Source organism: Pelmatolapia mariae, linkage group LG8 (assembly GCF_036321145.2).
Source record: "Pelmatolapia mariae isolate MD_Pm_ZW linkage group LG8, Pm_UMD_F_2, whole genome shotgun sequence".
NCBI classification, from domain to species: Eukaryota; Metazoa; Chordata; class Actinopteri; order Cichliformes; family Cichlidae; genus Pelmatolapia; species Pelmatolapia mariae.
This window is the reverse complement of record NC_086234.1, coordinates 22,660,981-22,687,633: the sequence shown is the minus strand read 5'-3', so window position 1 is coordinate 22,687,633 and position 26,653 is coordinate 22,660,981. Positions and strand designations below refer to the sequence as shown.

Genomic DNA, 26,653 nt, shown 5'->3' with positions numbered 1-26,653 from the left:
ATCAGCAGTGGGTCAGTGGCAGTGTTGGCTAAATCTCAGTGTCTTCGTTCTCTTCTCTTAGCTTCTTCTTCCAGCTGGCAATGCATGATGCTTTTTATACACCAAGACCTTAGCTGTTACCATTAATGGTATAAATACTCCCACTTTCTGTGGACTGCTGAACACGGGCAAGAGCCAAAATGAAATAACATTTTCAGTGTAAAAAATGTCGGGATCTGTTTTTTTTTTTTTTTAGTATGATTTAAAAAGGTACAGATGGGTGGCGAGTAAAAGAAACCCCCTTTAACCCTTGACCCCTTTCAGTGAGGGGCTTCAGTCTCTCTCTTATATTGTGGTTTGGGTCCATGTACAGCTGAGGAGTATTAGTTACCTTACATGAAAGCAATGATTGCGATGATTTCCTGTTTCTTATACTCTGATTATGCGTGCATACATTAAACTCCACTAAACACATCTGGTTAAAAAAAAACGCTTTATAGGAAACGCCACAAAATTTAAAGAGTCACTGAAACCAATACAAATTTGTTCTGGGTCACTAGATGTCAAGCCTGTTAAAAACCAAATAAGAAAATATCTATTTTTTAACAATGGCGATAAGCTCTTCAGTAGAATTACATTTTATTCATACAGCGCCAAATCACAACAACAGTTGCCCTATAGTGTAAGGTAAACACTGTACAATAACCCCAGCCATCAGATGACTCCATATAAGCTAGCACTTAGCAACAGTGGGAAGAGAAAACTCCCTTTTGACAGGAAGAAACCTCCACTTTCAGCTGTGGGTGAGGGGAGGAAAAAAGACAAAGGAATCAATCTGACATACTACAGTAATGTGTGAGATACTGAACATGTTTACTGACATTTCCTGTAGTTTCTCTCAGCAGCACCACCTGGGTTGCTTTAGAACGGGGTGGGAATTCCAGGCCTCAAGGGCCGGTGTCCTGCAGGTTTTAGATGTGTCCTTGATCGAACACAGCTGATTTAAATGGCTAAATTACCTCCTCAGCATGTCCCGAAGTTCTCCAGAGGCCTGGTAATGAACTAATCATTGGATTTAAATGTGTTAACCCAGGGTGAGATCTAAAACCTGCAGGACACCGACCCTTGAGGCCTGGAGTTCCCGACCCCTGTTTTAGAACATCCACCTCCTCAAACTACTCTGAGACAAGCAGTTTAGTTTAGAGGCTCAGTGCATCACTATTTCAACAATAGCTTTAAATCTGTCAAGAATCAGAATAGTCATTTTCATTCACTCAAATCCATTGATGACCAAAAAATATCCAGTGAACTTTGGTCACTAATGTGCCCCCTGTTCCTGAGGTATGGCCTTAAATAACATCAAGAAAACTTGATTTTAATTATTTGATCTTAAGAAAATTGTGTGAACCCTTATAATTTACACAAAGTTGCGTTTTATGAGGTCCAGATGATTTTCGAACACCAAGCAGTTCATTCTTGGGTTCAAGTAAACGTTTGTACCAAAGTTGAAAGTTGTCCTTCCAGGTTTTCCTCAGATCCTGCAGTCATGACAATAAGATGGCATAAAAAATAAAAAGAAACAAGAGACTCAAAGAGTTCAGTCAACAAGGCTTTAATCTTACATAATGTATATACAAGACAAAAGATTGCCACACTCAAAGATGTTTCTTTACAAAGATGTAACCAGAAAGGTTAAAAAAAAGAAAAGAAAACAACACAACAAAGTTAGCTAAATGACCTGTTCCTGAGAAGGCAGCTGCAACAACCATTGCAACAAAAAAACTCCAATGAGTCCAAAAAAACCAAAAAACAAAAGCTTGGAGTGAAACAATTTTCTGTTAAAGAGGTCTGGAATATTTACACAAAAATCCTACTTGTAGTTTTACTTCACAAAAATGCACACGCCCATTCATTAAGAAGAAGCTGTTTTTTAAAAAATGGAAAAAAAAAAAATTGTAAAGAACACAATGTTCACTTTTATTTAGGTTACAAATATGGAAGCCCTGCAGCGAAAGAGAAATAAACAGCTTTCCCTTTTTTGTCAAAAGTGGACAGCAAAGTAACCGGCGGGTAAGTCACAGCTGTAGTTTGGATGCAAAGTTAACTGTAAACTGGCAGACTGCTCGCTGCATTGAAATGGCTTTAGACGTAGAAAACACTCAAAGGGTTTAAAGAGGCGTCCCACAACAGTCTGTGTTACGGAGACTGAAGAGACACTCTGTGTGTTTCGACACAAAACTTATCAGACAGAAAACCTGTAATACGGAAGCAGGTGTAAATGGTAAATAAAGATTCTTCAAAAACTCAAATAGCACTGTATGTATGGTCTATGATGCTAAATACATTTTTTTAATGTATTACATTAGCCTGCAGCTATTTACAGTGCATGGATCAGTAGATTCTACACAGACACTTCTGAAGTGTTGCTGACAGAAAATGGACAAGTCCACATCGACAACCCGCAGAGAGGCAACAACTCTGTGAGGGACACAGCATGAGGGCGACACACACAGAAACAGGGAGGACCAAGCGTTTATGTACAGCTCTGAGCCGCCGCTAGTAGAAAGCTTATACATGAAGAAAAGTGAACATGGCTGCTTTTTTTTTGTTTGTTTGTTTTTTCCTACCAAGTCACAGAAATCCCCTGAAGAAGCTTTTAGGTTATTGGAAATGTCACAGTCAAAAAAAGAAGTCTTTGTGGGTAAAGAAAAGCCCAACTCTTTGCACAATCTCTTATATTATGATATAAAAGTGCTATGAAAACTGCTGGAAGCAACCTGCAAACTCCAATAAGGAAGCCATGTAGCCTAAACCATTACATGTGCCACCTAAAAAACAAAACAAAACCTACTGTATGTAAAAATCAAACCCCGAACATACAAACAATCCCATCTCAGCATCAGTCGTACAAAACATGATAAAAAAATGACACCTCAGAAGCGAGGTGTACCAACGAAGCACTTGAATATCCTCACACACCCCTCTCACTTGCACAGATGCTAAATATAATAATAATGATTTTAAAAAAATTGATATCTTAACATGCTATGACATCTCGCTGGCAGCATCAGCCCTCACACATGCTCGTCTGTTCTTCATCCTCTTCTTCCACATACCAACCAAAGGAGTTATTTATTCATTAGGAAAAATAAATGAATAAATCAACTGTTGTCTATTCGTCATCTGGCACCGCTCTTAAAAGAGAAGAGAACAAGGATGAATGACATTGGAAGGCAGGGGGAGAAGAGAGGCCAGTATTAAGCAATGTTTCCATCAGCAACTGGCAGCTCTGAAGGCTGGTGTGTGGGACTACCAAGAAGTTATTGTAAAGTAGAATATCCAACATGAAGGCTGAGTGAGGCTTTAGGCTCCTCTCCCTTTACCTTCTTAGGTACCACATGGGAGGAAAGCCTCTGCTGTTTTACTCGTTCTCACATTATTGTGACTCAAATGTAAGCAGGTTTACACTCACAATTATTCAAATCAACCCCCCTGACGGATTTCATCACAGTGTAGGCTATACAGGGGTCTCATTCTCCCCTCTTCCTCCCCCTCTCTTCTGGCTAAGGCCATCCCTCTCTTCAGCGGTACGGTAGGTTTGTATCCGGTCACATGGCAAAAGATCAGGTCTTAAAAATATCTATCTTTCTAAATATTGACACTGTTCGGTTCGCATGTCCTTTTGTGTATTTCATATATGTGTTTTCCTCGTCCCTTACAGTGGTCCGTATTTGTTTTCATATCGCCCCAAAACGTTCTTGTAGCGGCCACATTCCTTCCGCAGCTCGGCCACCTCCGTCCGCAGCGCCGTGTTCTCACGCTCCAGGAATGCAGCTCGGACAGTGATCTGGTTCTCCTTCAGCCTGCGGGCGTCGCGGGAACGTTTAGCCGCCACGTTGTTCTTCTTCCTCCTCTGCCAGTATTTCTCATCCTGGGGGAGTAAAACAGGAAAGAAACAGCTCGCTTACTGCGTGTTCTTTATTCTAATCAGCGCACTTTAGCCTGAATCTCGCCCATGTTCGCCTAATCCTGCAAATATGGCTGACAGCCAAGCTCCTTTGTCCCTGTAAACAAAACCAGCGTTCTTCTCGAGGAGAGGGAAGCAGGGAAAAAACTGATTTCAAGATTATAACATCGCTGAGTCATGGTGAGTCGCAGAACTCAACAGCAGATCCTTTTTCAAACCTCCAACACTGATGAAATTCCAAACCACACAAAAATAAATAGAAAGTTTGTTTTGTTTTTTTTAAAAAAACATTTCCTGTTTATTTCAGGCAGTGACTGTAAATGTTTTCTAGCATTCCCGCCTTCAAAAATAAATAACATTTTTAAAAACAAACTCACATGCCTCCCACTTTCGTTTTTATCAGTTATTAACAGTAATCCCGATACATGCAAGTGAGAGCGTGTATATTAGATACAGCATTGAATAAAGCAATGAGTGAATGATTAGAAAGTTGACATATAATTTTCCATGTTTTGAATCATATCTATTCCACAGTCACCCTTTCAGTACAAGCCGTTCTTCCGATATATTTTTTTACAGCAGTCTAAGAGATGACAGAGCATCAGGAATGTTTCTAGTGTGATTATACAACCCTACATGTTTGAGCTCCAACTGTCTTCCTGTTTTACTGATTTGCCACGAGGCACATAAACACAATGAAGCAGCCTGCTAGACTGAAAGCGCATTTTTTTGTGGTTTTCCTCATCCAGTTGCCAGCATACCTTCTGTTCGTCGGGTACAAACACCTTCTTGGCCTTCTTAATCATAGGCTGTGGCTTGAGATCATCTTCAGAGAACTTGTGTTTGCGCGGGTCAAACAGTTCGCCCCCGGGCACGCTCGACAGGACCAAATCTGTAGGATCTGGCTCGTAATTGACCTCAACCTCAACTTCTTCAGGGCTGATGGGCTCAGGAGTCACCCTGTCCTTGTCAGTGGTCACCTCTGAGCACACAGATAAGAAACAAAAACAGAAATATGAGACACCAACTGTAAAGTCTGACATCTCCAGTATGCGGCTGCACCGGCTTCTATTTCTGCTGTCCCGCCAGAATAGTTACCACCCACGGCTTGTTTCAGGATTAAGTGACATTGTTAGATCACACCGTATCCTGTTTCGCTAACATAGAGACACAACCAAATATGAAATATAAGCATGCATTATTACCTCTATTTAGGACAATTCAAGCAGGGATTTTATACTTCTTATACAATTATACTTATCTACAAACTGTATTTCTATCCTTAGATTTTGTTAGAGTAGCTTTGCATGAATCACAGTTCAAACTAAGCCTTATCTTCTGTAAGCAACTTCCTTCTGGCCCCCATAAACACTCTGCTCTCTCTGACATCATACAGAGCCAAGAGGAGCCTCACCTGTAACAACATCACAGGTGATGTCAGAATCACTCCTTGTGATGATCACCACTTCCTCCTGGCTCTTGTCCAGCTCCTGAATGGGCAGCAGAGTCATTGGAGACACTGGCTTGGTGATCTTTGTCTGTGCAGAGGACGTAGCCTTTTGGGTCTCCGTCTTCATGGCGCCTCCTTCTGGCGTGCCCTTTAAGGAGTTCTCCTCTGGTGACGTGGGGATGCCATTCTCCATGAGGAACTCCTCCAGGTCCATGTACTCCAGGTGGAAGCTCTCTCCATCATAGGGGATGGTTTTCTCCCAGATAGCTGGGGTCAGAGCGGCCGAAGGACCCATGTCACTGCCTCCTCCGCCCAGGTCACCGGTGTCTCCAAGACACAGCTTTTCCTTGTCGGTGTCTGAAACAGGAAAGATACACATGAATATACATACAGACACACACATAAAGAGTTTTCACAAATATTATACTATATATATATATTGCTTTGACATAGAAAACATGGCTTTATAATGTATTCAGTGCTGCGAAAGACGATCTTCTCTCTGTTTCTACCCCAAACTATCCAGTGTGTTACAGTAAAATCTCCTCCCCCTCCCACCTCTGTCACTGTTCTGTAGAAAACTATTTTAAGGATCCTGACACCACTACATCCAGTATCTAGTACGACAGCAGCAACAGTGGACACCATTTAAGATGACTATGATTCAGTTATGCGGTTTTAAAACTGAAGGACTCATATCCACAGTGAACACACAGTGGAGAGGGAAAAAAACAACCGGGCCGAGAATGTTATCACGCTTATTTACGCTCTTATTCACTTAAAACCAGGTTTTATCATCAAAATATTACTTTGTTTTAACCGGAGAAAGAGTGCCTCGTGTCAACAACAGCAAAATAATTGCATTTAAACTCAGGGGCGTGTCTAGAAAAGTCTGGATGCTGAGCAGAGTCGGACCCAGGAGAAAAGAGGAGGCCTTTCTAGGGTACATAGCGACTGCAGCTAGCGCTGCAAAATTAATATGCGCTCAGATGTGTTAGCACACGCAACCAACCGTATACAGGCTGCTACACTGTTATGATAAGAAGACTATCTTTAATTATTATTTTTATAATTCTCCAGCCTCTTTATTCGGGTGAACTCGTTTTAGAGCCGACATTCGCCTCTTCCTCTTCGTCAGCTCTGCGCTTACCGTCGTCTCCGTCCAGTATATTCGGCGGAGGCATTTCCATTATTTTCTTCAAAACCAGCGGGAATGAACTCGGGGCCCCAGCGGCAGTCTCCACCGTGATGAGAAGTGGCTCTCCAGACATTTTTTATAATTCTTTTTTATTGTCTCTTTATTATTCAAAGTTCACCGCGGAGCAAGTGCAAAAAAAAGATGCAAACACGGCGGGTTAGCTCGTTAGCTTGATAACGCCAGCTCCTCAGCCCGCTGAACCGCCGTCACAGACTGCTTTAAAATCCACTGAATCCACTCAAACGAATTTTATCCGCGATAGCATCCAAGAGAGCTTCACTAACCCACTTCCTCGGTAACTGTGGCAGTCGGAAGGTTTGGTTTTTTGTTTTTTAGAACAAGCCGTGCCTCCTTGTGAAAAAAACCTCCTGCTGTCTTTGTGTTGATTGGCCGGCTGAGTCTGACCTCATGAATATTAATATTACAGCGCGAGGGGGCGTGTTCCTGAAAACTATCTGCGCTCTCATTAGTTGACCGTTTTATATACATGTTCACCTAAATAAGATATAAAAAAACTATTGCAACACGTATTTTAACCGAGTTTTTTCCCACCCTTATTCGGTTATTTAGCTTTCTTTCCAGTTCTTTTAATGTTATACGATCACATAAACACAGACAGCGAGGGTTTATAGCACCTTTTCCAAAATTACGAACAGTGAACAGGCAATAACTATAACCATCTAACCCAAATCAGATATTAATCAGGAATACTTGAATATTATATTAATTGATATGCTCTCACAGAAAAACCAAAAAGAAGAAAAAACTGCACAAAAAGTGGGACAAACAGCTCGGACCATGTCCTGACTAGCAAAGTCTGCCCCGCTCACATGCAAACACACGTGCAGCTGCCGCTCTTACATATCGCCCGGTTTCGTCCAATGACGCCGCGATGTGTCTCTGTGGCTCACACGCAGGCGTGAGCAAGAAGGGCGGCGCTGCAGTGCCAAAGTGTTATTGGACAGAGGAGCAGCACCTTGAGGTTTAGTTGGTGTGGGCTATGCTGCTGCAGCTAAGCAGAAGACCCAGGGGCAAAGATGTGCATGTCTCTGCTGTACCGCAGAAAGCTTAATCACGATCGTGGTCGCTGATAATTATCCCACATCGCCTTTAAGCATACAGTAAACAACTTTTTTACTCCTGGTGAAAAAAGTGGTGGTAAAAAATAAATAAATAAACAATAATCTGAATGATGTAGAGATTGAAGCAAATCATATCCTACGGAGAAAGAAAGAGGATTTTTCCATTTCACTCATGGAAAACAAACTGAGCGCCCTTGGACACAAAACAGGATGTGCGTTCATTTGATTTTCATCATAAACACGGTTAAAATCCACATCCTGTTTTCTTATGCAAAAAGGCATATAGACACATGTTATTGCCCTCCAAAGTGTGTACTAACATGAAGTATTCAGTAAGGCAACCTGTAAAAGGCAGCTACATGCATGCTTTCCTCACACAAGGCACAGTTTTATTGTCTTTAGTGGGAGAGGGAGTTTTTCTCTGTGTTTGTGTCACAGCGATAAAAACAAATACAATCGCCCAAGGTCATCTGCTATAGGTGGTCACACTGAACTTTGTCCCACTTATTATATATGACACTTAACCACAATGATAAACTATTAGCTGCATTAACATGTAGAACTAAAATCTCGTCTGTGCAAAATTAGGGAAACAAATTAGGAAAGTATCTGTTTGTGGTCTGTACAGCTCCATGTGATTTTAGACTATGGTCCAAAATAATAAGTGTGGCAGTGCACGCCTGAACGTTATTATATATGTCATCATGAAATTTCTACCTCCATATAATGATCTGTTTTATACTGACCCTTGGTGCAGTCTTTCATCATCCTCACTCTGCCCCTCTGGTCATGTTAAATATTAGAATACACTATTGTAACAGTGTATATAGGACAGAAAGTTTGAAAAGAATTAAAGGCCCAGCTAAAAGTTTGAGGATTCCAAAAATATAACAATAAACCAAGGCTCAATAAATTTACACACAGCATCAATAATGCCTGTGCATAAACCAAAATGCTCTCTTTCGGTCGTTCAACACAAGAATTTTCAAGCATGAAAGACATCAAAATTTTACTGGTAAGTCACACGTGAGCTTACAAAGAAGAAAAAGAAAAAAACGTGAGCTGACCGAGCATGCCGCCTGACACGAAAGCAGTAAATCACCATCAAAGGTATTTTAAAGAAGGAACACAGCCCCTCTAGCAAGGAGCAGCTGGAGAGTGGCTCATTCCCTGACCTCGATGGTGGGGAGGATTTAGTCTCTGATCAAAACTAAAGGTGGAAAATATGGAGCTCCTGAATCTCTCTAATGAAAGGTGCTCTGACTTGAGCTGCATTAAGCTACTTAATTAGACACAGAGCAGCAGAGTACTCTCGCCTGCTGTAAATTTACCACTTGCTCTCTCATGGTCTGCAAAGACCAAACACTATAATTGGCCAAATTTAATATAAAGAACCAATCCACCCATTTTCTTCTACTTATCCCGTTCAGGGAGCTTGAGGTGGGGCTGCAGACTATCTCAGTTGTCACAGGACAACAGGCAGACTACTTGACAACCATTCACGCCACATTCATTACCTATGGACAAGTTAGAGTCACTATTTAATGTAACCCCATGCATGCCTTTGGACTGTGACAGACCCATACACACTCCACAAAGGAAGATCTTATCCTGGGTTTGAACCCAGCGCCGCTAACTACCGATTCATCATGCTGCATAAAGGGGCAGTTCACCCAAAAATTACATTTTAAAGCACTTGGAGCCATAACCTAATCTAACTTCTCTCCTACAACAACAAGTCAAACATACTGTGCAGCACAGCAACAACAACAAAAGGACTGCTTTTGCTTCATGAGTCATGTTAGTACTGTGATGGCCCCATTTAAAAACCCAGCCTGAGTGATTACTGTGCAGTCCTGTTAAAGTGGCAGATTTAGTCTCGATTTGAAGATATTATATCTCTGTGATCACTTACACGGAATGAAAACAGAGTCATTGCATCGACCTCAAACGCCACCCACGCTGAAATTGTTGTGTTGGTGTTAAACACAAAACCAAAACGGTCAGCCTAGATTATGCGAGGCATCATCTCCCGAGCAGGCTCACTTAAAGGGGCCACAGTGGTCTCACACACCTGCATGTTCCAGCTGTCCCATACCAAACATGCTTTCCTGACTGAGACGTTGTCAAAGTGCAATTGTGCAGCAACAAAACCACTACAGGTCACAGAGGATCAGTGGGTGTTAGATACTGATCTGATTTGCAGGTCGATCTGAGTCTGCTTACTGGAGCTTTCAGTCAAAAGAGGCGTTGTTACTAATCCGTTACAACCACGAATGACAACATTTGTATTAGCCTGCAACGCGATGATCATGAAAAACAGCAGGTGATCTTATTTCAGGGTGTTTAGCTTTATCAACATATCTCCTCTTTCAGAAATTCAGTGACCACTAAAGCTTAACTAATTTTAAACTACGCAAATAAAACACTGACTTACCACCGCAATGAAAGGATCAGTACCTGTTTTGTGTGTGTTAGAGTATCGTTTTTTAAATTATAAGTGTCTATTTAGTAATTTAGTCCACATTTTCTGTCAAATTCCTCCAACTTTTAGCTTCTAAATCCAGCCAGGGAGAAGCTCCTTGCTGTCTCATGCGGCTCAGCTGACAAGGATTACGCAACAAACACACAGTTTCCGCAAAAGTTCCCGAATTTCCTTAAAATCAGTTTGTCGCTTCAGATAAACGATCTACGTGGTAAATCTGTCTCTTAATTTTCGGAATTTTAACTTAACCAGAGCTACGTTTGGCTGTCACTTACCATTGTCATCAAAGTTTGGAAGAGTGAACGGATGCTCAAGAAGAGCCCTGAAAATCTCTGGGATTTCAGTGGTCATGTTTTCTCCTGTGAAAGTGCACAATCCTGGAGGACCGGGCAGTGCTTAAACGGGTGTGAGCGCTCCCGAAAAGCGTCGGGAAATATTAAAACTTAGGCAGGTCTCACACTCTGAACTCGGCCGAAATTACTTAACGCGGCCCGCCCACTCCAGCTCCGCGCAGCCAATCGGCAGCGAGCATTCCCACGCAATCGACGGAAAGAGCGCCCATTGGCCATACCTTTTGCTAATCACGGCGCTGCCAGCCAATCCTGGGCCGCACCTGTGTTACCTAAAGTTAAAGAAAAAACGCGACCCATAGCGACCCGTGACGTTATGAGTCGGGTACACACGGAATATAAAACTGGTTTTAACGCCTACACGCTCCCCACGACTGAAGAAACTTTAATAAGATGTGAGTTCGGGTTTTTTTGTTTTAAAAACATATATTATCATAGAGTAACTCGCTTAGGGTCACCGTGAGGGGGACTTGGGAACGAGCATGAGGCTACGAAGTCCTAAATTTAAGCTAACCCGCATTTACGTTCCAGTTATATGTCTGGAATAGCAATTGTGTAAAGTATAGGCCTTGTAATGCTCGTCTATACACACGTTTTACACCAACTAAGACAGAAACAGTCCAATGGGTGTCAAATATAAGCTCCAGGGGCACGCCTCAGACCTCAGTGTGGCCCGCTGGACAGCTTTGGTAAATGTGAGTAGAGGGGTTAAGTATTGGATTTTTAACTGTATTCTGCGAAAGTTGTAGCCCACGGTCATTTATACTACACCAGAGAAAATGAGTAATAGATTTTTAAAAAATGACAGAAAAGTCTTTTCCCGTTTTTTTCAGCATCTACTCTATAACTTTATTATTATTATTATTACTTTTTCTATAATTTACACATTTATTACTTAGATCAAGTCTAAAGAGTGCTGTGGACATATCTTTCATTTACTGGAGCGGGATTTCTTTATTATGCAGAAAAAGAGAGATGCTGTTGAAATTTAATCTCAGGAATTAAGTGTGTAGTTTTCCATCTTCTTTACTTTCACTGGTCCGACCCACTTAAGATCAAAATGAGCTGCATGCGGCTCAGTGTAAAATGAGTTTGACACCCCTGTATTATACTAATTATGAACTTTTATGGAGTCTATTCATGCAGTTTATGTTTGCTGAGAGAAATGTCTAAATTAAAGGGCAGAGGAGAGTCTCCATTTAACTTTCACTGTGGCTCCAAAGTGCATCTAAGGCCTCAGACTGAAGAGCAGGCTCTCCAAAGGGTGTTTTGTAAGAGCTCTGTAAGTCACGTGTGGGGCTCGTTAAACTCTGAGCGTGGCACAGTCAGACCGGTTTGTAATAAATCCTGTCACCGTTAAGTTTCAGCGTTTCACATTTTGACTGCCACCGATTGTACTCATGGATTAATGTCAGGGTGCTTAATTTTAAGGAATAGAGCCCACTGGGTTTTTTTTCTAAAAGTTTATTAAATGCTTTCAAGAGATTTGGTCCACATGTGTGATCATTAACTTCCAACCAGGGAGGAGAAAAGAGAAAAAGTCAAGAGGAAAAAAAACAACAACAACAAAATGTTGTTTTTTTAAAAAGAAAAACATACAAAACAAACAAATAAACAGAGGCCTTGTTTTTTTTCCACTTCTTGCATCCCTGGTTTCCTCATTCGAAGTTGCCGAAAACAATAACCAAAAAAAAAAAAAAAAAAATTCTAACCTTTTGAAAACTGATTCGTTCAGTCTTTTGTAGCTGTGTAGGTGTGTGTTGGTGCTGCCAAACATATGACACAAACTTCATCGGAGGGTGGGGGAGTGGCAAAGAGGCAACAGGGGATGGTAGGTCACTTGAATATTTCTTTTTGGAGCAGCAACTGGGCAGCGTGTAACGTCATTTCACTGCGGCAAGATGCATTAAAGTGAAGTGATTGGACAGGACACTTTATCAGAACACACAACTTTGAAGTCAGGTGACATTCAGGAGAAGCATGCCTGTGTAAGCAACAAAATTCATTATTTGACCCCCTTTACTTTAAGAGGGGGGTAGAGAAAAGTAATCTCTTCCACATATGCGCGAGCAAATCTGGCTGTTTTATCAGATGCTTTGGCACCAGAATCCGTCACACGCTCGATAAGGTTGTGTCATGATTCGTCGGCTTTTAAACGGCACGCACACAACAAGCAGCCCAGATATTTGCTTCTTTGTTTCCCCAACCTCTCTCACAAACACTAGGGAGAGGAGCCTCACCTCAAATGATTTGCTCTCTTATTTAAACAGCAAAAATCTAAATCCAGATCGACAAATTTTAGTCTATGTTTTAGTCCCAAATGGGATTTTAAAAAAAAACCTCAAATTATATTTTCTTTGGGTGAGCGCCACTCTCCTTTATAGCCTGTCCCATTTAACTCTGAAAAACAAGATGAGAACACATTTCTGACCACAGCACACTTTTCAACAGCCACGGAAAAAAAGACAGCCCATCATCTCTTATTCAGATTACCTTATAAGGGTGTCTAAGTATTATAATAGGTATCAGGTATCATATACTGTATATAGTAAGGAGGGTTATACAATAGGGGTATGTTATCATCTTATAGGTGAAGTATATTGAATAAGGCGCTATACGGGAGTATATAAGCATCTGTGTATGCGGTCGTTTCCAGATCTGTCCTTGCCCGGTGAATCAGCTCAACCAAAGAGGCAAAGCAAAGGCAGTGAGCAGTGAGTTCTGCTGGTAGGATCAAACTGAGACACTGCAAGAAGGAAAGACGTTACAGTATATATACTTTAATCATCAACTATCTAGTTTTACCCTTTGGCCCTACCAGAAGATCTCAGATATAGCACTCATGTACAAGTCTACAGCTGTTGGCAGCTGATAAATGAAATCTACCAGAATCTGTGTTTTCTGCTCACTGCCTTCACCCCCAAACAGAGCTGTGCACTAGCAGCATACACAGACGCATATTATATTCATACATGGATACATATATAAAGAGAGAGTTATACATTGCAATCAACATACATATATCAATAGCATATAGAAGAGAAATCGAAATAGCAATCATTATAGTCATCATATTCATCATAATACTAGGAGCAGTAGTAATACGATCCCTCGAAGAAGCTAATAAGAGGGCTGTTCCAGACAAGGCCTGATCTGCTGCCACGCGACCTGCCAGACTGACGTGTGAGCTGCGTTTTTGGTCAGCTCGTTCAGTGGTCAGCAACATCAGAAAACTCATGTAAAGTAAGTATCCTGTGGTTTGATGCTCTTGTTTCTTTAGGTCTCTCCTTTGCTCCTCTTAACCACAGCGTTCTCCCGTACTAGCAGAGTGTACAACTGGAAAATTACAGCATCCTGCAAATCCAGTTTACGCTGTTCTGATTGCGGAAAAAAAAAAAAAAAAAAAAACTTCAACTTGACTGACTTTGCTTGACTTCTAGCCCTCTGCTCCAAGTGCAAATATTTAACCCTCTCGGTGATCCATCTCTCCACATTCAGCCTCTTGTATCTAACCCTGTCTGGAACAACCCACACTGAAGGAAAACTTTTCAAAATAAAAAGAATCTTTAAAAAAAAAAATTCACTATAGTCATCTAGTTCAGCGATACATGTCATATAGCAATACCTCAATAACAAGAAGTTCTATGTAATCAATACAGGTTTTCAGGTTATATATTTATTAAGCTTAACTGCTAAGTTATCAATTATTATTAGTAGTATAGCATTATTTGTAAATATGTATAATATGTATGTATCTGAATATAGACATACCTTCATCGTGTCTATCCACATTAAAGGCTAGAATAAGATGGCAACAGATATCCTGCCTGTGTGTGTGTATGCGTGTGTGTGTGTGTCACATGTGGTGCTGTTTATAGGCACAATATGTGGTGTGAATTCTTTCCCGTCTCAAGCTAGCACGTTTCTCCCAGGCGGGCTATCGTTAGCTATCGGGAACAGATACATTTGGGCTCATATGAGGAACACCGGTCTCCATCTGAAGGATGTGGGAGTGCAACTGGTTTGTGATGAACTCAGCTGGACTGAAGGAATGCCCACTTGCCTTTGCATTCAAATCTTCTTAAACAATACAACTTTAAACTAGAAAAATATAGTTTCAATCATCCTTATTATATCTTTATGTTTAAGTTATTATTCATCTGGATGTCTTTCTTTCATCTTGAACTACTACAAAGCTATTTTTTTCCCCTCTTACAACTAAAATATTCTGCACAGGCAACATTTTCACTTTGCTTCAGTCCAAGTGAGATCATTACTTTTAAACAGCCACCCTCAGTCTGATCCATTACAGAAGGGCAACTCCAGCTGGGATTGTGAAATGCTGCAGTCACTTCTCAGTAGCTCTCCAACACCAGCTTCACCCGTCTGTCAGCTGCATGCCAGTACAGTATTTTATGATGAATATAGCCTCGAGGAATCTTAGCCATCAGCCTTGTGTACTTTAATCAAGGAGTTTGATCAACTATGTTGTGAAAGCATAATTTTACCTCCCTCTTTTGTCAGCCTGAGAGGAAATGACATTCAAGTTGACTCTCTGTGGGCAGCAGGTATAAGGTTACCAAGTAAGAATGTGTCTGTGCTCATCCCACTCAGGAACCGTTGGTATGATTACACAACCAGCTACTAAGGGGCCTTTTTTTCTATAAAAGAGGGGCGAGAACTGTAATTAAACCGTTTTTGGGAAATAAACTTACATACATTCCGTCACAGCAACATGTTACATGACTAATCTTCTCTTTATGAAGGCCCATGCAGGCATTACATTCATAGCTTCTACCAATATGGCAGACAATAGAACAAGGAACCGTGTAACTCTCCTTGGAAAACAAAAATGTTGCTCAGAAATCAATTGAATTTATTCTGATCCTCTCACTATATTCCCACAAAGGAAGAGGAGTAGGATTTGGTTGTTGCAGAGCTTAGCGAGGCATGTCCACCAGGAGCCTCTTTCTCCAATGCTTTACAGTTTCTTCACTTTTGACAGCCATTACAGCACTGAGAGCATTTGCCCGCTGGAATGGCGAGCATTTACTGGGTTTCTGAACTATCAGCGAGAAAAATGTTAGAGCTGCGACCAGCGCGCTCACCCAAGAACTGCTCCAGTGCAACAAGGATTTGGAAAAACAAAGAAACAACCAAAACAATGGATTCTGGTGGACAGAGCTGCTGTATGAAAACACTTGGGAACACTTACTTTAGTCAAAACAAAACAAGTTGTCTCTGGAATTTCTGGGAACCTAAAGGAGTCATATTCTGACTGCAGCACGATGGGAAAACAAAAGGCTTATGTCCTGCACTGTATTTACAAAGCTTAATTTGGCTCCTGTGATTTGTGTGTGAAATGTTTGTGTGAGGGTGGGTTCAATTGTTTTTCATGTCAATTTGCTTTCTCGCTGCTGTCAAGATGTTAGAGAAGGTCAGACTGGTAAGATGACAGACTGTTCGGTTGTAGCTGGTGTGGCATGCCCATCTCTCTGATGCAGTTCGGCGGCGATTGGCTGCTTCTATTCAACACAGCTTTGCCTAAAGGTCGTCCCCGTCCGATAACTGCCGGCCTCCCTGAAATGACGCAAACCATCTGTTGTGTCACATGCCAACAAGCTGCACAGATGTGGTGTTTGATGCTGGCTCCAAACAGTCCCCACAGACTTTAACATTAAAAACACTAGGCACTAATTTGTAGAAATGTGGCATGAGCATTAGCTGATGACTAATAATAATAATGATAATAATAATATGATAGCACTTTTTCACTAGTATCTGCTCAGATCGACTCTGTTTTGGCTGTTTCCATTACAATTGAGTGCGAGGCTTGTTATAGCAACACGGCCAGCTGAGTAGGTACTAAACAAAGTACATGGAAAAGTACACAGTACCAGGTACTGCCACCTACCAGGAAAATCCTAAAAATCAAGTTAAGCCGTGCCGCAACTACCTGAGTAGGTACTAGTGGAAAAAGGCTATCAGTACTCCACCTTGTCCTTATGGCTTCAAAATGTGGAGACCAGAAACAAAATGTTTTTGCCTTTCATATACAGTCTGTTGTTGCAATCTGCTCATCATCATATTTTGCTCAGTGGAGATTAAGAATAGGAAAATAAGCAAGGTTTGACCTCGGATATTGACGTCTTTTTAAACACTCACCATGGCTTCTGTGTAATCTGCTGTTATGGTGACCTGCTTGTCTTCTGGGGGCGGGGTCACAGCAGAGTTATCTGAGCGTCTGCTCTGATTGGTGAGCTGCAGCCACAGTTCATACATCTGCTGCATGTCTCTCACTAAAAGGATGGAGGGAAGACAGAAAATTAAGATAATATCAGTAACCTTGAAGATGGTTATCAAAAACAGTCAGTGCAAGTGGAATACAAAAAAAGAAAAGAATTAGAGGCTTTTATAGTGGCTGCAGTTGAGGGCAAAGGGACAGTGGATATGAGAGCATGATAAGAAAATTAAAAACGGATCCAGTTAAACAAAGCCCATTTTCACTAATGTAGTATTTTTCCCAAACTAAGTGGAAAATAGTGTCTGTTTTTTTAGCATTATCTTTATAATAGTGACTACAGATAAACCTGTTTGTTTTGTTCTCATGAAAAGTGCATCTTGCATATAAATATCCATTAAATTCATTTAAAAAAAGGAAAAGAATGAGAAGATCCAGACATTTAGGGTCTGGACAGTCTGCCCCGGCTAATTACGCTCAAGAGCAGTGTGACACAAAACAAAATGCTGGTATCAAAGAGTCTACGATCAGAAGAGAGTGAACCAGTTTGGCCTGCATGGGAGCCATATTGTATTCTTACTGTAGATTTTTTTTAATCTACAGTAAGAATACAGTAATGTGTTTGTTGCAGCTCTTTGACTGGTTTCAACAAGTTAAATAAAATGTGTGTGAAATCCGTGACTCCTTTAATGCTGCTGTACACACAAACACTGTCCATAATGTTAATGTTACTGTGTAGAGTGGGTCATGCTGGGGCCTGGACTTTGGTAGCACTCTTGATGTGAATACATAAGTTTGAGGGGAGTTTTTTCCCCTCATTCAGATCTTGCTGATCATGAATTTACCGATACTACAATCTCATTTTCTGGAAAAGTTGACACCTTGTGTAAAATATAAATAGTGTAATGACCCTTTTTTTTTTTTTTTTTTTTTTTTTAACTATTTTCGAATAAATAAGGTGTTTGCCAGACAAAAGGCTTGATCTGCACGTCATAGTTTTCTATATAGAAACTGAATTGTAGATAAAAGTAATGAGAACAGACATATTCATAACTTTTTCAAGAAGTCACAAGGTTTGTGAAGAGATCACAATTCATCGTATCGTCAAGTGAGTCAGTCAAGTGTATGAAATGTTTACGCTTCCATGTTTCTTCTTGTTTTGTTACAGTGGGATGAACTCAAAACAACAAACAAACAAACAGAAGTTAATGGAGTTATACCTCCTTTAGATAAGTAACCTAATTCCATGATCCAAACAATTTTGGAAACCTGACTGCATTGTACTGCACATTCAGACGATCTAATAAAACAAAATTCAAGGACCTGCAGAAGTCTTGTTCTCAGAAGCAGCATGGAGGTGGAAATGGCTGCAGTTATTGAATAAACAACAAATCCTACGTCATATCAAAGAGTGCTTGAAGATAATGTGAGGTCTGAATGTTGGATATCTCATTACTACACTAACTAACCCACCATGGCTCAATAAGGGACGCTGGTGGATAAGGGAATAAGCCCAAATTCAAATCCCATGCAAATGAAGTCATTTTGCATAAGAGAGTAGTCTTACTAGTATTGTCATTGTTGTGTGCAGCTAAAGGCTGCAATACTTCTTTTTAGAGTGAAGGGTGCACTTTTCCCAACACAACAATAGTGTTTTTATTGGATAAAGAACCTAATCCTTAAAGGGATTAAATGTTTATTTGTCCCAGTCTCCATTTGACTTTTTCACATGACAAACTCCAACCTGAATCAGCAGTCACTTAATCCACATATGAAAGTGTAAGGTGGAGCTCACACACCGCTGCCTTTGTATATTTACAAGCTCTTAATGGCCTGATCTCAGTACAGTTGTCCTAGGCTGAACCAGAAGCTTACAGCTGTTGTTTTTCATGTACGTCCAGACGTCCCTCTCCTCAAGACTGTGGGCAAAAGAGCAGTTCCCAATATAGTGGCACTTCTTCTGCTTCATCACGTGCACGCACATCTGGGTGAAATATGTAAAGCAAAGATTAAAGTGTGTGAGTTACAAAAACGGCTGTGCCCCGAGGCAAAACCAGTCAGCTGGATTCTACATGTGAGAGGTGGAGGGGCAGAAAGAGGGTGGAGTAAACATGAACTGAAGAGGAAAGAAAAACAGAGGAACTCACGTCATATTGCTGTGGATAGGTGCGGGAGAAGGGAAGAGGCCGAACAACAACCCACTTCTTCTTCTCAAATGACTTTACCAGCAACACGCGGCGTTCTTTCGTCCAGCTGAAGAAACAGAGAGCAAACATGGGAGCCTTAAAGATACCGTGACATAAGTTCATCAAACTTGTTAGACCACGTGAGAAAACACGGTCAGCACGTGTGCATGTGTGAATGGGGCCTCACCTGTGCCGTGCCTTGGCAGTACAGTACTTGAGGTTCTTGTCCGGCTCGTTGACCTGACCTTCTCTCCAGCACTGACCGCACACAAACTTCATTTTCAGGTTGAGGGGGCGACCTCTTCCTGCTCCTAACCCACCCACTGGGCTCACACCACCGCCACCTATGCAATCTCCCCCTACTCCTACTCCACCACCACCCATTCCCCCAAGCCCTCCTGCAGGAACACTGCTGCTTGGATGGGGTATATGGATGGGCTGAAACAAAACAAATTAATTCATTAAATATGAGAAAACAGAGGAATGAATTCCTGCATTACCCCTAGAAAGCTACAAAATGCACAAACTTAAAGACACTTATCCAATTTTGGGTCTAACCAGGAGTCTTAGACATTGTACACATTGGAAGAGAAAGTGAATGATATTCCACGTCGTTAAGTGACTTCGGACAAAATAACCACTGGTGACAAAAACTGGGCGAAACCCAAGAAAAACTTTTCTCAACTTCCAGGCAAGCAACTGAAGTGATTACCAATGAGAGGGAAGAATATCACTGAATAACGTAGTAGTAAATACATTACAGGGTCACCTAGGCAACCAGACCCTGGAGTATCTGCAATAGACCAGCTGTCAACTTCAAAGCAATGTGCAACGGGAAAATCACTTCTAGAGCGTATGAGTGACGAATTAAAGCACCAGTTCTAACCACCAAATACAACAGTTTCTTGTGCCCAGTTTTAGATAAATTAAATTAAATAAATATTAAATAAAATCACTACTGGTAGCATGAGGCGATATCTGTATATCCTACAGAAATTGCACAGGTGGTCCAACTCCTTCAGGATAGCACATCATCATTGCCAGAAAGTTTGCTGTTTCTCCCAGCACAGTCTCAAGAGCATAGAGGAGTTTCCAAGAAGCAAGCAGTTACAGTGGGAGAGCTGGAAAGGGCCAGCTCTCCCAAGATTATCCTCCCTGTATCATCGTTTAGAATTAAAGGTTTGTTGGTGGGTTAGTGATGGTCTGAGGAGACATATCCATGAAGAAACACACAGAACTCAACAGAATTCAGGTATCAGGATGAATTCCTTGGATTCACTTTCAGACCCTACCCTGGTGCACTTTCTTTGTCTGAACTAAATCCAAGCGGACACGTCTGGGATATTAGGTTTTGGTCCATCTCACACTGCCAGCCTGAACTTTAGACTCTGCAGAAGAGCTCACGGATGCCCTCGTCCAAATTTGGGAGGGGATCTCGCAAGACATCATCCATCTTCTCATTAGGAGCATGCCCCTACAGTGTCGGCCTAATGTATCAAATGATGTGGCACTGTTTAATTCCTAACACATTACCCAGTGCATATCAGCGTAGATATCCAACAGGATTTTTTTTCCCCAATAAGATCTGACATGGTTTCAAAGTGTTCCTCTAATTTTTTTACCATGTATTTAAAGACATTTAAAACTTTTTAAGGACTGTGATCACCCAAAATGTATCCAAATGTCTCAGGGGCTTTTACAGCCTCACCTTCTGCTGTTTCTGTGCATTCTGCTCCAGTCGTTGCCAGTGCCTCTTGGACTCTTGCACCATCTCTTCATGGGTGATACCTACAGGAAATGTTTGTCACAGCTCAGTGAAAGCATCTTTATTTGATGCTCAGTTAATAACTGCTGGTTAGGGCTGATTGTCATTGTGTTTACAACAGCTGCTTTTCCATAACATTCAAATACGTCAGACATTTGTCAAGAGTGAGCGCTATTATTAATGACTGTTTACTGGATTACATTTAATATCTTGAACAAATTAAAATTGCAGCTAAGTCTGGTTTCTACCTACCTGTGTCCTGCTGCAGAACCCAGCATTTGAGCTCTATGACAGAGTGCGCAAAGGAGCAACTGTCCTCACGCTGGCAGCCATAGCGAACCTCATGCCGACAAATATCAAACTGGCAGAGAGGGTGAAGAGGACGCACCTTACTGTATCGCACATTGGCTGACCTAACCACATGCACCAGGCACCTGCAGGAGAAAGTAAGATTAAAGCACATGATGACACACTTGTCTCTTTTCTGTACAGTGACCAGCTTTTACCACTTAAAGAAAAAAATCAATCAGAATTTTATTAGAAAAAGCTAAACTGATTAGAAAACCAGTTACTTCAGCAAAGTGAAGACACAGTAAACCTGTTACACTCACTTGTTATCGTCAAACGGGTGTCGAGCTGTGAGATTTGAACAGACTGCCAAGTTTTCTTTGCTGCGTTTGCTGATGATGCGAGGTTTACTGTCAAAGCATTCCTGTTAAGAAAGAAAGTTAAGGCAGACGAGTGAAGATCCATTTCCACTTTTCCAAACGCCAAAGAATCTAAAGAGGAAATGTGTAGCAGACTGTGGTCTGACCTCACAGAGGAACATGAACATGCCCATGTGGAGCTGCAGAAGTCTGGTGACACTCAGTGCCCGCCTCTCCGTGCTGCCCAGAGGATCAAACAGCAGCTCTCGACTCAGAGCGCCTTTCCTCTCCTGAGTCCACACATCGATCTCCTCCTGGCAGTACGCAAACGTGCAGTTCTCCCCATACTGGCACTCCTGACGCTCCTGTACCTCTGTGGGACCAGGCAGAGAGAGAATACTCAACAGAATATAAATGTAATGGTGATCAAATGTGTATCTGATAGATTGCATATTCCAGCGTTAACTCTCCACGGGAAACATACCCTTACAGAGTACAAAAGCCCCCAGGAAATTGTTCCGTGCAGGCCGGGGTCGAATCCTCTTCCAGGTGGGGTCTTCTGAATTTTTGAGGCGACACAGCAGCACATCTCTTTTACAGCGATGTGCTGCCTCTGGCTGATACTTATAGTCCATCACTCGTGGACCTGAGTAAGAGGAAGAAATAGTTAGATACTGATTATTTCAAAAAGAGCAATAAGTGGTCTTCTGTTAACATCTTGTCAGCAACTAAGTTAAAAATTCCCCAAGAAATGTCCGGCAATTCATACATTAGACACAGTGATGCTGCAACACCCCACTGTGAACATTCAGAAAATTCAGGACAAAGGACAGCATGTCAAAGGCTGGTAATACAAACCTATTCTGCTGTAACAGGCATGACAGGCCTGCCGAAACTCGTGTGTGGCAGCCAGAGGATTCCTGGAGAGCAGAGACAGGTTGGTTCCTGCTGGACCATTCTGAAAAAGAAGAGCAGAAAGAGATGTGATATAAAAGAAAGACAATGTAAATAAACAACTAACAAAATAAAATGGATTTCTTGTAACAGATATGTGTGTTTTGCTTACTGCATGTGCACTGTGGTTGCGCATTCCAGGAATGAAGCTGTGACACACTCGTCCCCCTGAAGAACACAGACACAAGGACACTGTTGTCAGACTTCACATTGTATTGTTGCTGACTCACACCGTCTGCTGATGATGCATATCTCAAGTTAAAGCCAGCTCCCTAGAAACTATGCTCTGGCAGATAAGCAACTTAAAATCATTGTACTGGGTCAAACTTAATTAATGTGCATCCTATTGGTATGGGGTAATATCGTCTATACTGTACTTAAATCACAGTTGGGATGCTTATCGACACGCTTTCATTCCTGCAGCTGCACTAAGTCATTTTAAGTGCAAACCATCAGATCCTAAACTGCATAAGCATAAGCATCCTTATGCACATAAGCATTCCATGTGCAATTTATTTTTAAACCCTTAAATGCTCTTTCTTCACAAAGTTTTTTACTTAGATCAACATGTGTTGTCAAGCAGCAAACCATTCATGAAAACTTTCCCTTTCTGCTCACCAGGGAGAGTGTACTCTGACAATGAGTCAAGTCCACCAGCGGCGACTCCTGCCTTCCCTTCTCCTTCCATAGACGTCGTGGAAAAGCCTCCCAGTGCGTCCTGCGCCTGGGTGGAGCCCTGGTCCCGCAGCGACGAGTAAGATTCCAGAGGAGGCATGTCGCTGATCGAGGAGCTAAAAAAGGCTTGGGAAAGCTGGGCTGAAGGGGCTGGAAGGCTGGGTGAGTAAGGAGGCCGGAGACCAACTGCTGTGTTGGGCAGGTTTGTGGGAATAGCACCCACTGGAGTCTGGAGGAGGGAGGAGACACAGGAATACGCCGAGTTTAGATCATTCCTGGTGAAATAAAAGGGTAAGAAATACTGTCCAGTTTAGTCACAGTGCCAAGTGATATCGTTTTTTCCTGCACTCACCTCACTGACTTTCTTGGGGATGGATTCTAACAAGCTGTCTAGCTCATCCTTAATGACACTACTGCTGCATTCATCCATGTGCTCTGACACCGGGACCGAGTACTGCATGGGAGGCACCTGGCTGCTGGGGCTCTCTGAGAGGTCAGTGCACGAGGTTACCACAGTGGTCGTTGGGTCATCGCTGACTGGAATAGGAGTAGCCAAAGGAGCGGGGATGCACTGTGCGCTGGAGATGTCTGCTGGGGAGGAGGAATAAGAACACAACTGTCAGAAACAAGTGGGGCTGGGGATGAGCAGGTAAGTTCAACATGTGGCAGCTTGACATACCTGGTGCAATGTCACCCAGAGATTCAATTCCATTGGAGGACATCTAAAGAAAGGAGGAACCCATCAGGCTCTCACTCAGCCACTTCATTATATTACAAACTTTACACAGTGACAGCAGCACCTACCTCTCCAGTGGGTGTGGAAGTCTCTCCATGACTGTCACCTTCAGTGGCCGTAGACTCCGTTTGTGGGCTGACGTAGGCCTTACGACCCTTTAGTCCCAGTTTGTTGGCTAGATCCTGAGCCAGATCACTCACCTGTCTGTCCTGGAAGATTAATTATTAAAAGAAAAATGACGCTCAGAATAGGTAAAAGCCATGAAGTTATCATATCAGTAGCACAATATTCATACAGTATTCTATTCCGCATTTTCACCCGCACCCGATCTTCAAAATTAAATGATAAGTGCTTGTTTTAAGTGGTGATGGCATACATTTGGTGCTGTGAGGAGACATTTGGTTCCACATGTGTAAGCCTCTCTGAGTTGTCCCATCTCCCTCAGACAGAGCGCTTTGCGGTACAGAGCCCTGCGACTTCCTTCTGACACACACAGTGCGCTGTCACAGTCCTGAACGCCGCGATCGTACTCCCTCTGAGTCAGAAAAACACAGGAAAAGTTATAACCTATACCTCCACCAAAGGTGATTTAATAAGGAACAATTACATGTAATGATAACACCAATCTTGAAACTTGAATCTGCAGGTTTACTTGAGACTTCACTCTCTACAGATCTCGAGTCTTCCACATGAACACATCTTTAAGTACTTTGGGAGGTAACACATCCATCCCACTCCCATTCTTTCTCACCATCTGGTAGTAGGCAGCAGCCCTGTTGACGTAGAGGCTCTCGAGCAGCTCATGGGGGATGACAAGAGCCTCAGCCTGGGCGTAGCGAGCAACACTGATCCCCTCTCCATACTGCTGGGTCCCTTGATGCCAGTCTCCATCCCGAAAACAAGAATTCCCTTCATCCAGCAAGTTACACACCAACTGAGTGAGAAATGCCTGAAAGGGATGTGTAAGAAGTGGATAAAATGATTGAATGAGCATTGAAATGAGGAGACATAAACAAAACAAAAAAAATGCAGACAGGCAATATTAGACAGAAAGAAAAGTAAAGGAATGTGGAATAAGAAGAGGAATGCGTAACAGATTGAGGACAAAATTAAAAAATGTCTGAACTCAAGTTTACACCTTGGCCTGGGTAAAATTAGAACAAAATGTGGGTACTGTCATGTGGCAGTCTGCGTGTAAATATTACATAAACAAAATGGTGATAATGAAGCTCCAAAAAAAGCATAAACCAGATCAACGAGTACCTCATAACTCTCTGGCTCTGGGAAAGGCAATGAAGACCTATGGATAGGAAAGGAGAGGTGTCAAACATCTACACATGCAAAATTTATATACTTTGGTATGAAATCACTGGTCTATATCCAGATATTTCTCTCTTACTGGATAAAGCTCATGGCCTTCTGAATCTCCTCTCTTCGTTTCTGCCGTTCAGGATCCATATCCTAAATGTGAAGACAAGATTGACTTGCACCTATTTTTGTTTGTTTTTTTCTGAACAACAGTGTTTACAGCTTTGACAGCGACAGCCTAAGCATCGCTCTCTGGTACACATCTGTGTCCCGTCCTACGCCAAGGCCTGGCACTACAACAAGCTAGACAAACAGCGGGGTCAACTCACGGTGAAGCCTGCTATAATTGATGTTAGTGGGGTGAACATTTAGCGTAACCGGGAAATGAGACTCTACGGCAAGAAATAACATTAATCGACGTACAAACTGCGGACATTCTTTAAAGCGAGGCATTTAAATGCCCCGTATATGTTTTCAACGACAACCAAAACAATGTTGGGACCATGATGAGGATAGCTAACGTTAGCGTGTCATGTGAACGTGTTTCTCAGCTCGTGCTGACTGTTGCACCATCAGACAAGAATATATATAAGACATGCAGCTTGAGTCGGGTCAGCTACTAATGCAGTTGATGCTGAAAACCACTACATGAGTGCTTCTACTGATAGTTGGGATTAGCCAGTGGACGAAACTAGCTAATTCGGCTACATGCTAATCACTGTAACTTAGCCGTAGTAAAGAGGAGAAAAGCAAAGGGAGCTTTGAAAACTGTTTAATTCCTACAGAAGTCACTCGCATCGTACAGCCTCGTTTAGCTAGTTAAGTTGGCACATATAAGGGGGCATTGGACGAAAGCAGAGTTACCTAGCTACCGGGTAAGTTAGCTGGCTTCATTTACTAGTGGAGCTAAAGCTAACAGCTAAACCCTGTCCAGACAGACCACGGCAACTCACCGAGAGTTCAGTTGCTGCGCTTTTCAAAATCACAGATACCTTCACGCAGCGTTGGCGATAACGATGAGAAAAAGCAGCCAATTATCAATACATAACCTTGCGCATATTTTTACGTTTAGTGTTCCTGTCATTGGTGTGTGGACGGAGCGCGACTTTTCCAGCTATTGCTACGGCTGCTGGTAGATACAACTCAACTACTGGCTACCGCTGCTAGCTGTTATGGCCAGTGCAGTATGGCAACAAGTATCCAGACACAAGAGGCCTATGACCGCAGGAGGGCAGCAAAAACTGTGTCAAACTGTGTGTGTTGGTAAATTACTACCGTTCCCCTACGATGTTATGTGCAAAAGTCTTGAGCCACCCCTTATATCTTTACATTTCCTTCCAGGGGGCAGATCTTGTAACGAGTGATTAGTGATCCTGGGCATTCATTCACTGCTTTATCACTCATTTCCAGTTCAGTCCTTGTACCTGACCATTTTCAGAGGAACACTATACTTGTTTGTTAACCCATTTAACACTGACCTGTGAATCATTCAAGCGTACTAAAGGCAACAAACTCAAGAGAAGAGTTAGATTTGTCAACACATAACAGACAATGTAGCAAAGAACCTATTTTAAATGGTACCTTTAGTTACTTTGTTGCTAGCTGAATGTCACATATAACTTGTTCTCAT

At 42.0% G+C, this 26,653-nt stretch overlaps 2 protein-coding genes across 4 annotated transcripts; both read right to left on the bottom strand.

The window, feature by feature from the left end:
* Positions 1 to 1,586: 1,586 nt before the first annotated feature.
* Positions 1,587 to 10,618, bottom strand: tefa (TEF transcription factor, PAR bZIP family member a). 2 transcript variants are annotated; one of them, XM_063481582.1, is made up of 5 exons: positions 10,437 to 10,618; positions 5,361 to 5,753; positions 4,708 to 4,928; positions 3,699 to 3,910; positions 1,587 to 3,173 (listed from the first exon to the last, which is right to left on the bottom strand). In XM_063481582.1, exons 1-5 carry the CDS (start codon positions 10,510 to 10,512, stop codon positions 3,152 to 3,154), a joined length of 924 nt encoding a protein of 307 aa, XP_063337652.1. In that variant the 5' UTR covers positions 10,513 to 10,618; the 3' UTR covers positions 1,587 to 3,151. The 2 variants fall into 2 exon arrangements, with proteins under 2 accessions (XP_063337652.1, XP_063337651.1); XM_063481581.1 differs by lacking the exon at positions 10,437 to 10,618 and adding an exon at positions 6,547 to 6,937.
* A 3,258-nt stretch (positions 10,619 to 13,876) lies between these two features.
* zc3h7bb (zinc finger CCCH-type containing 7Bb) lies at positions 13,877 to 26,218 on the bottom strand. 2 transcript variants are annotated; one of them, XM_063481580.1, is made up of 21 exons: positions 25,977 to 26,218; positions 25,115 to 25,176; positions 24,979 to 25,015; positions 24,467 to 24,664; positions 24,092 to 24,250; positions 23,784 to 23,924; positions 23,659 to 23,701; positions 23,332 to 23,567; positions 22,923 to 23,208; positions 22,417 to 22,472; positions 22,209 to 22,308; positions 21,835 to 21,996; positions 21,518 to 21,723; positions 21,315 to 21,415; positions 20,956 to 21,137; positions 20,647 to 20,726; positions 19,126 to 19,376; positions 18,900 to 19,005; positions 18,628 to 18,736; positions 16,677 to 16,810; positions 13,877 to 16,091 (listed from the first exon to the last, which is right to left on the bottom strand). In XM_063481580.1, exons 2-21 carry the CDS (start codon positions 25,171 to 25,173, stop codon positions 16,056 to 16,058), a joined length of 2,682 nt encoding a protein of 893 aa, XP_063337650.1. In that variant the 5' UTR covers positions 25,174 to 25,176; positions 25,977 to 26,218; the 3' UTR covers positions 13,877 to 16,055. The 2 variants fall into 2 exon arrangements, with proteins under 2 accessions (XP_063337650.1, XP_063337649.1); XM_063481579.1 differs by having other exon boundaries at positions 23,332 to 23,570; positions 25,977 to 26,217.
* Between the last annotated feature and the right edge of the window lie 435 nt (positions 26,219 to 26,653).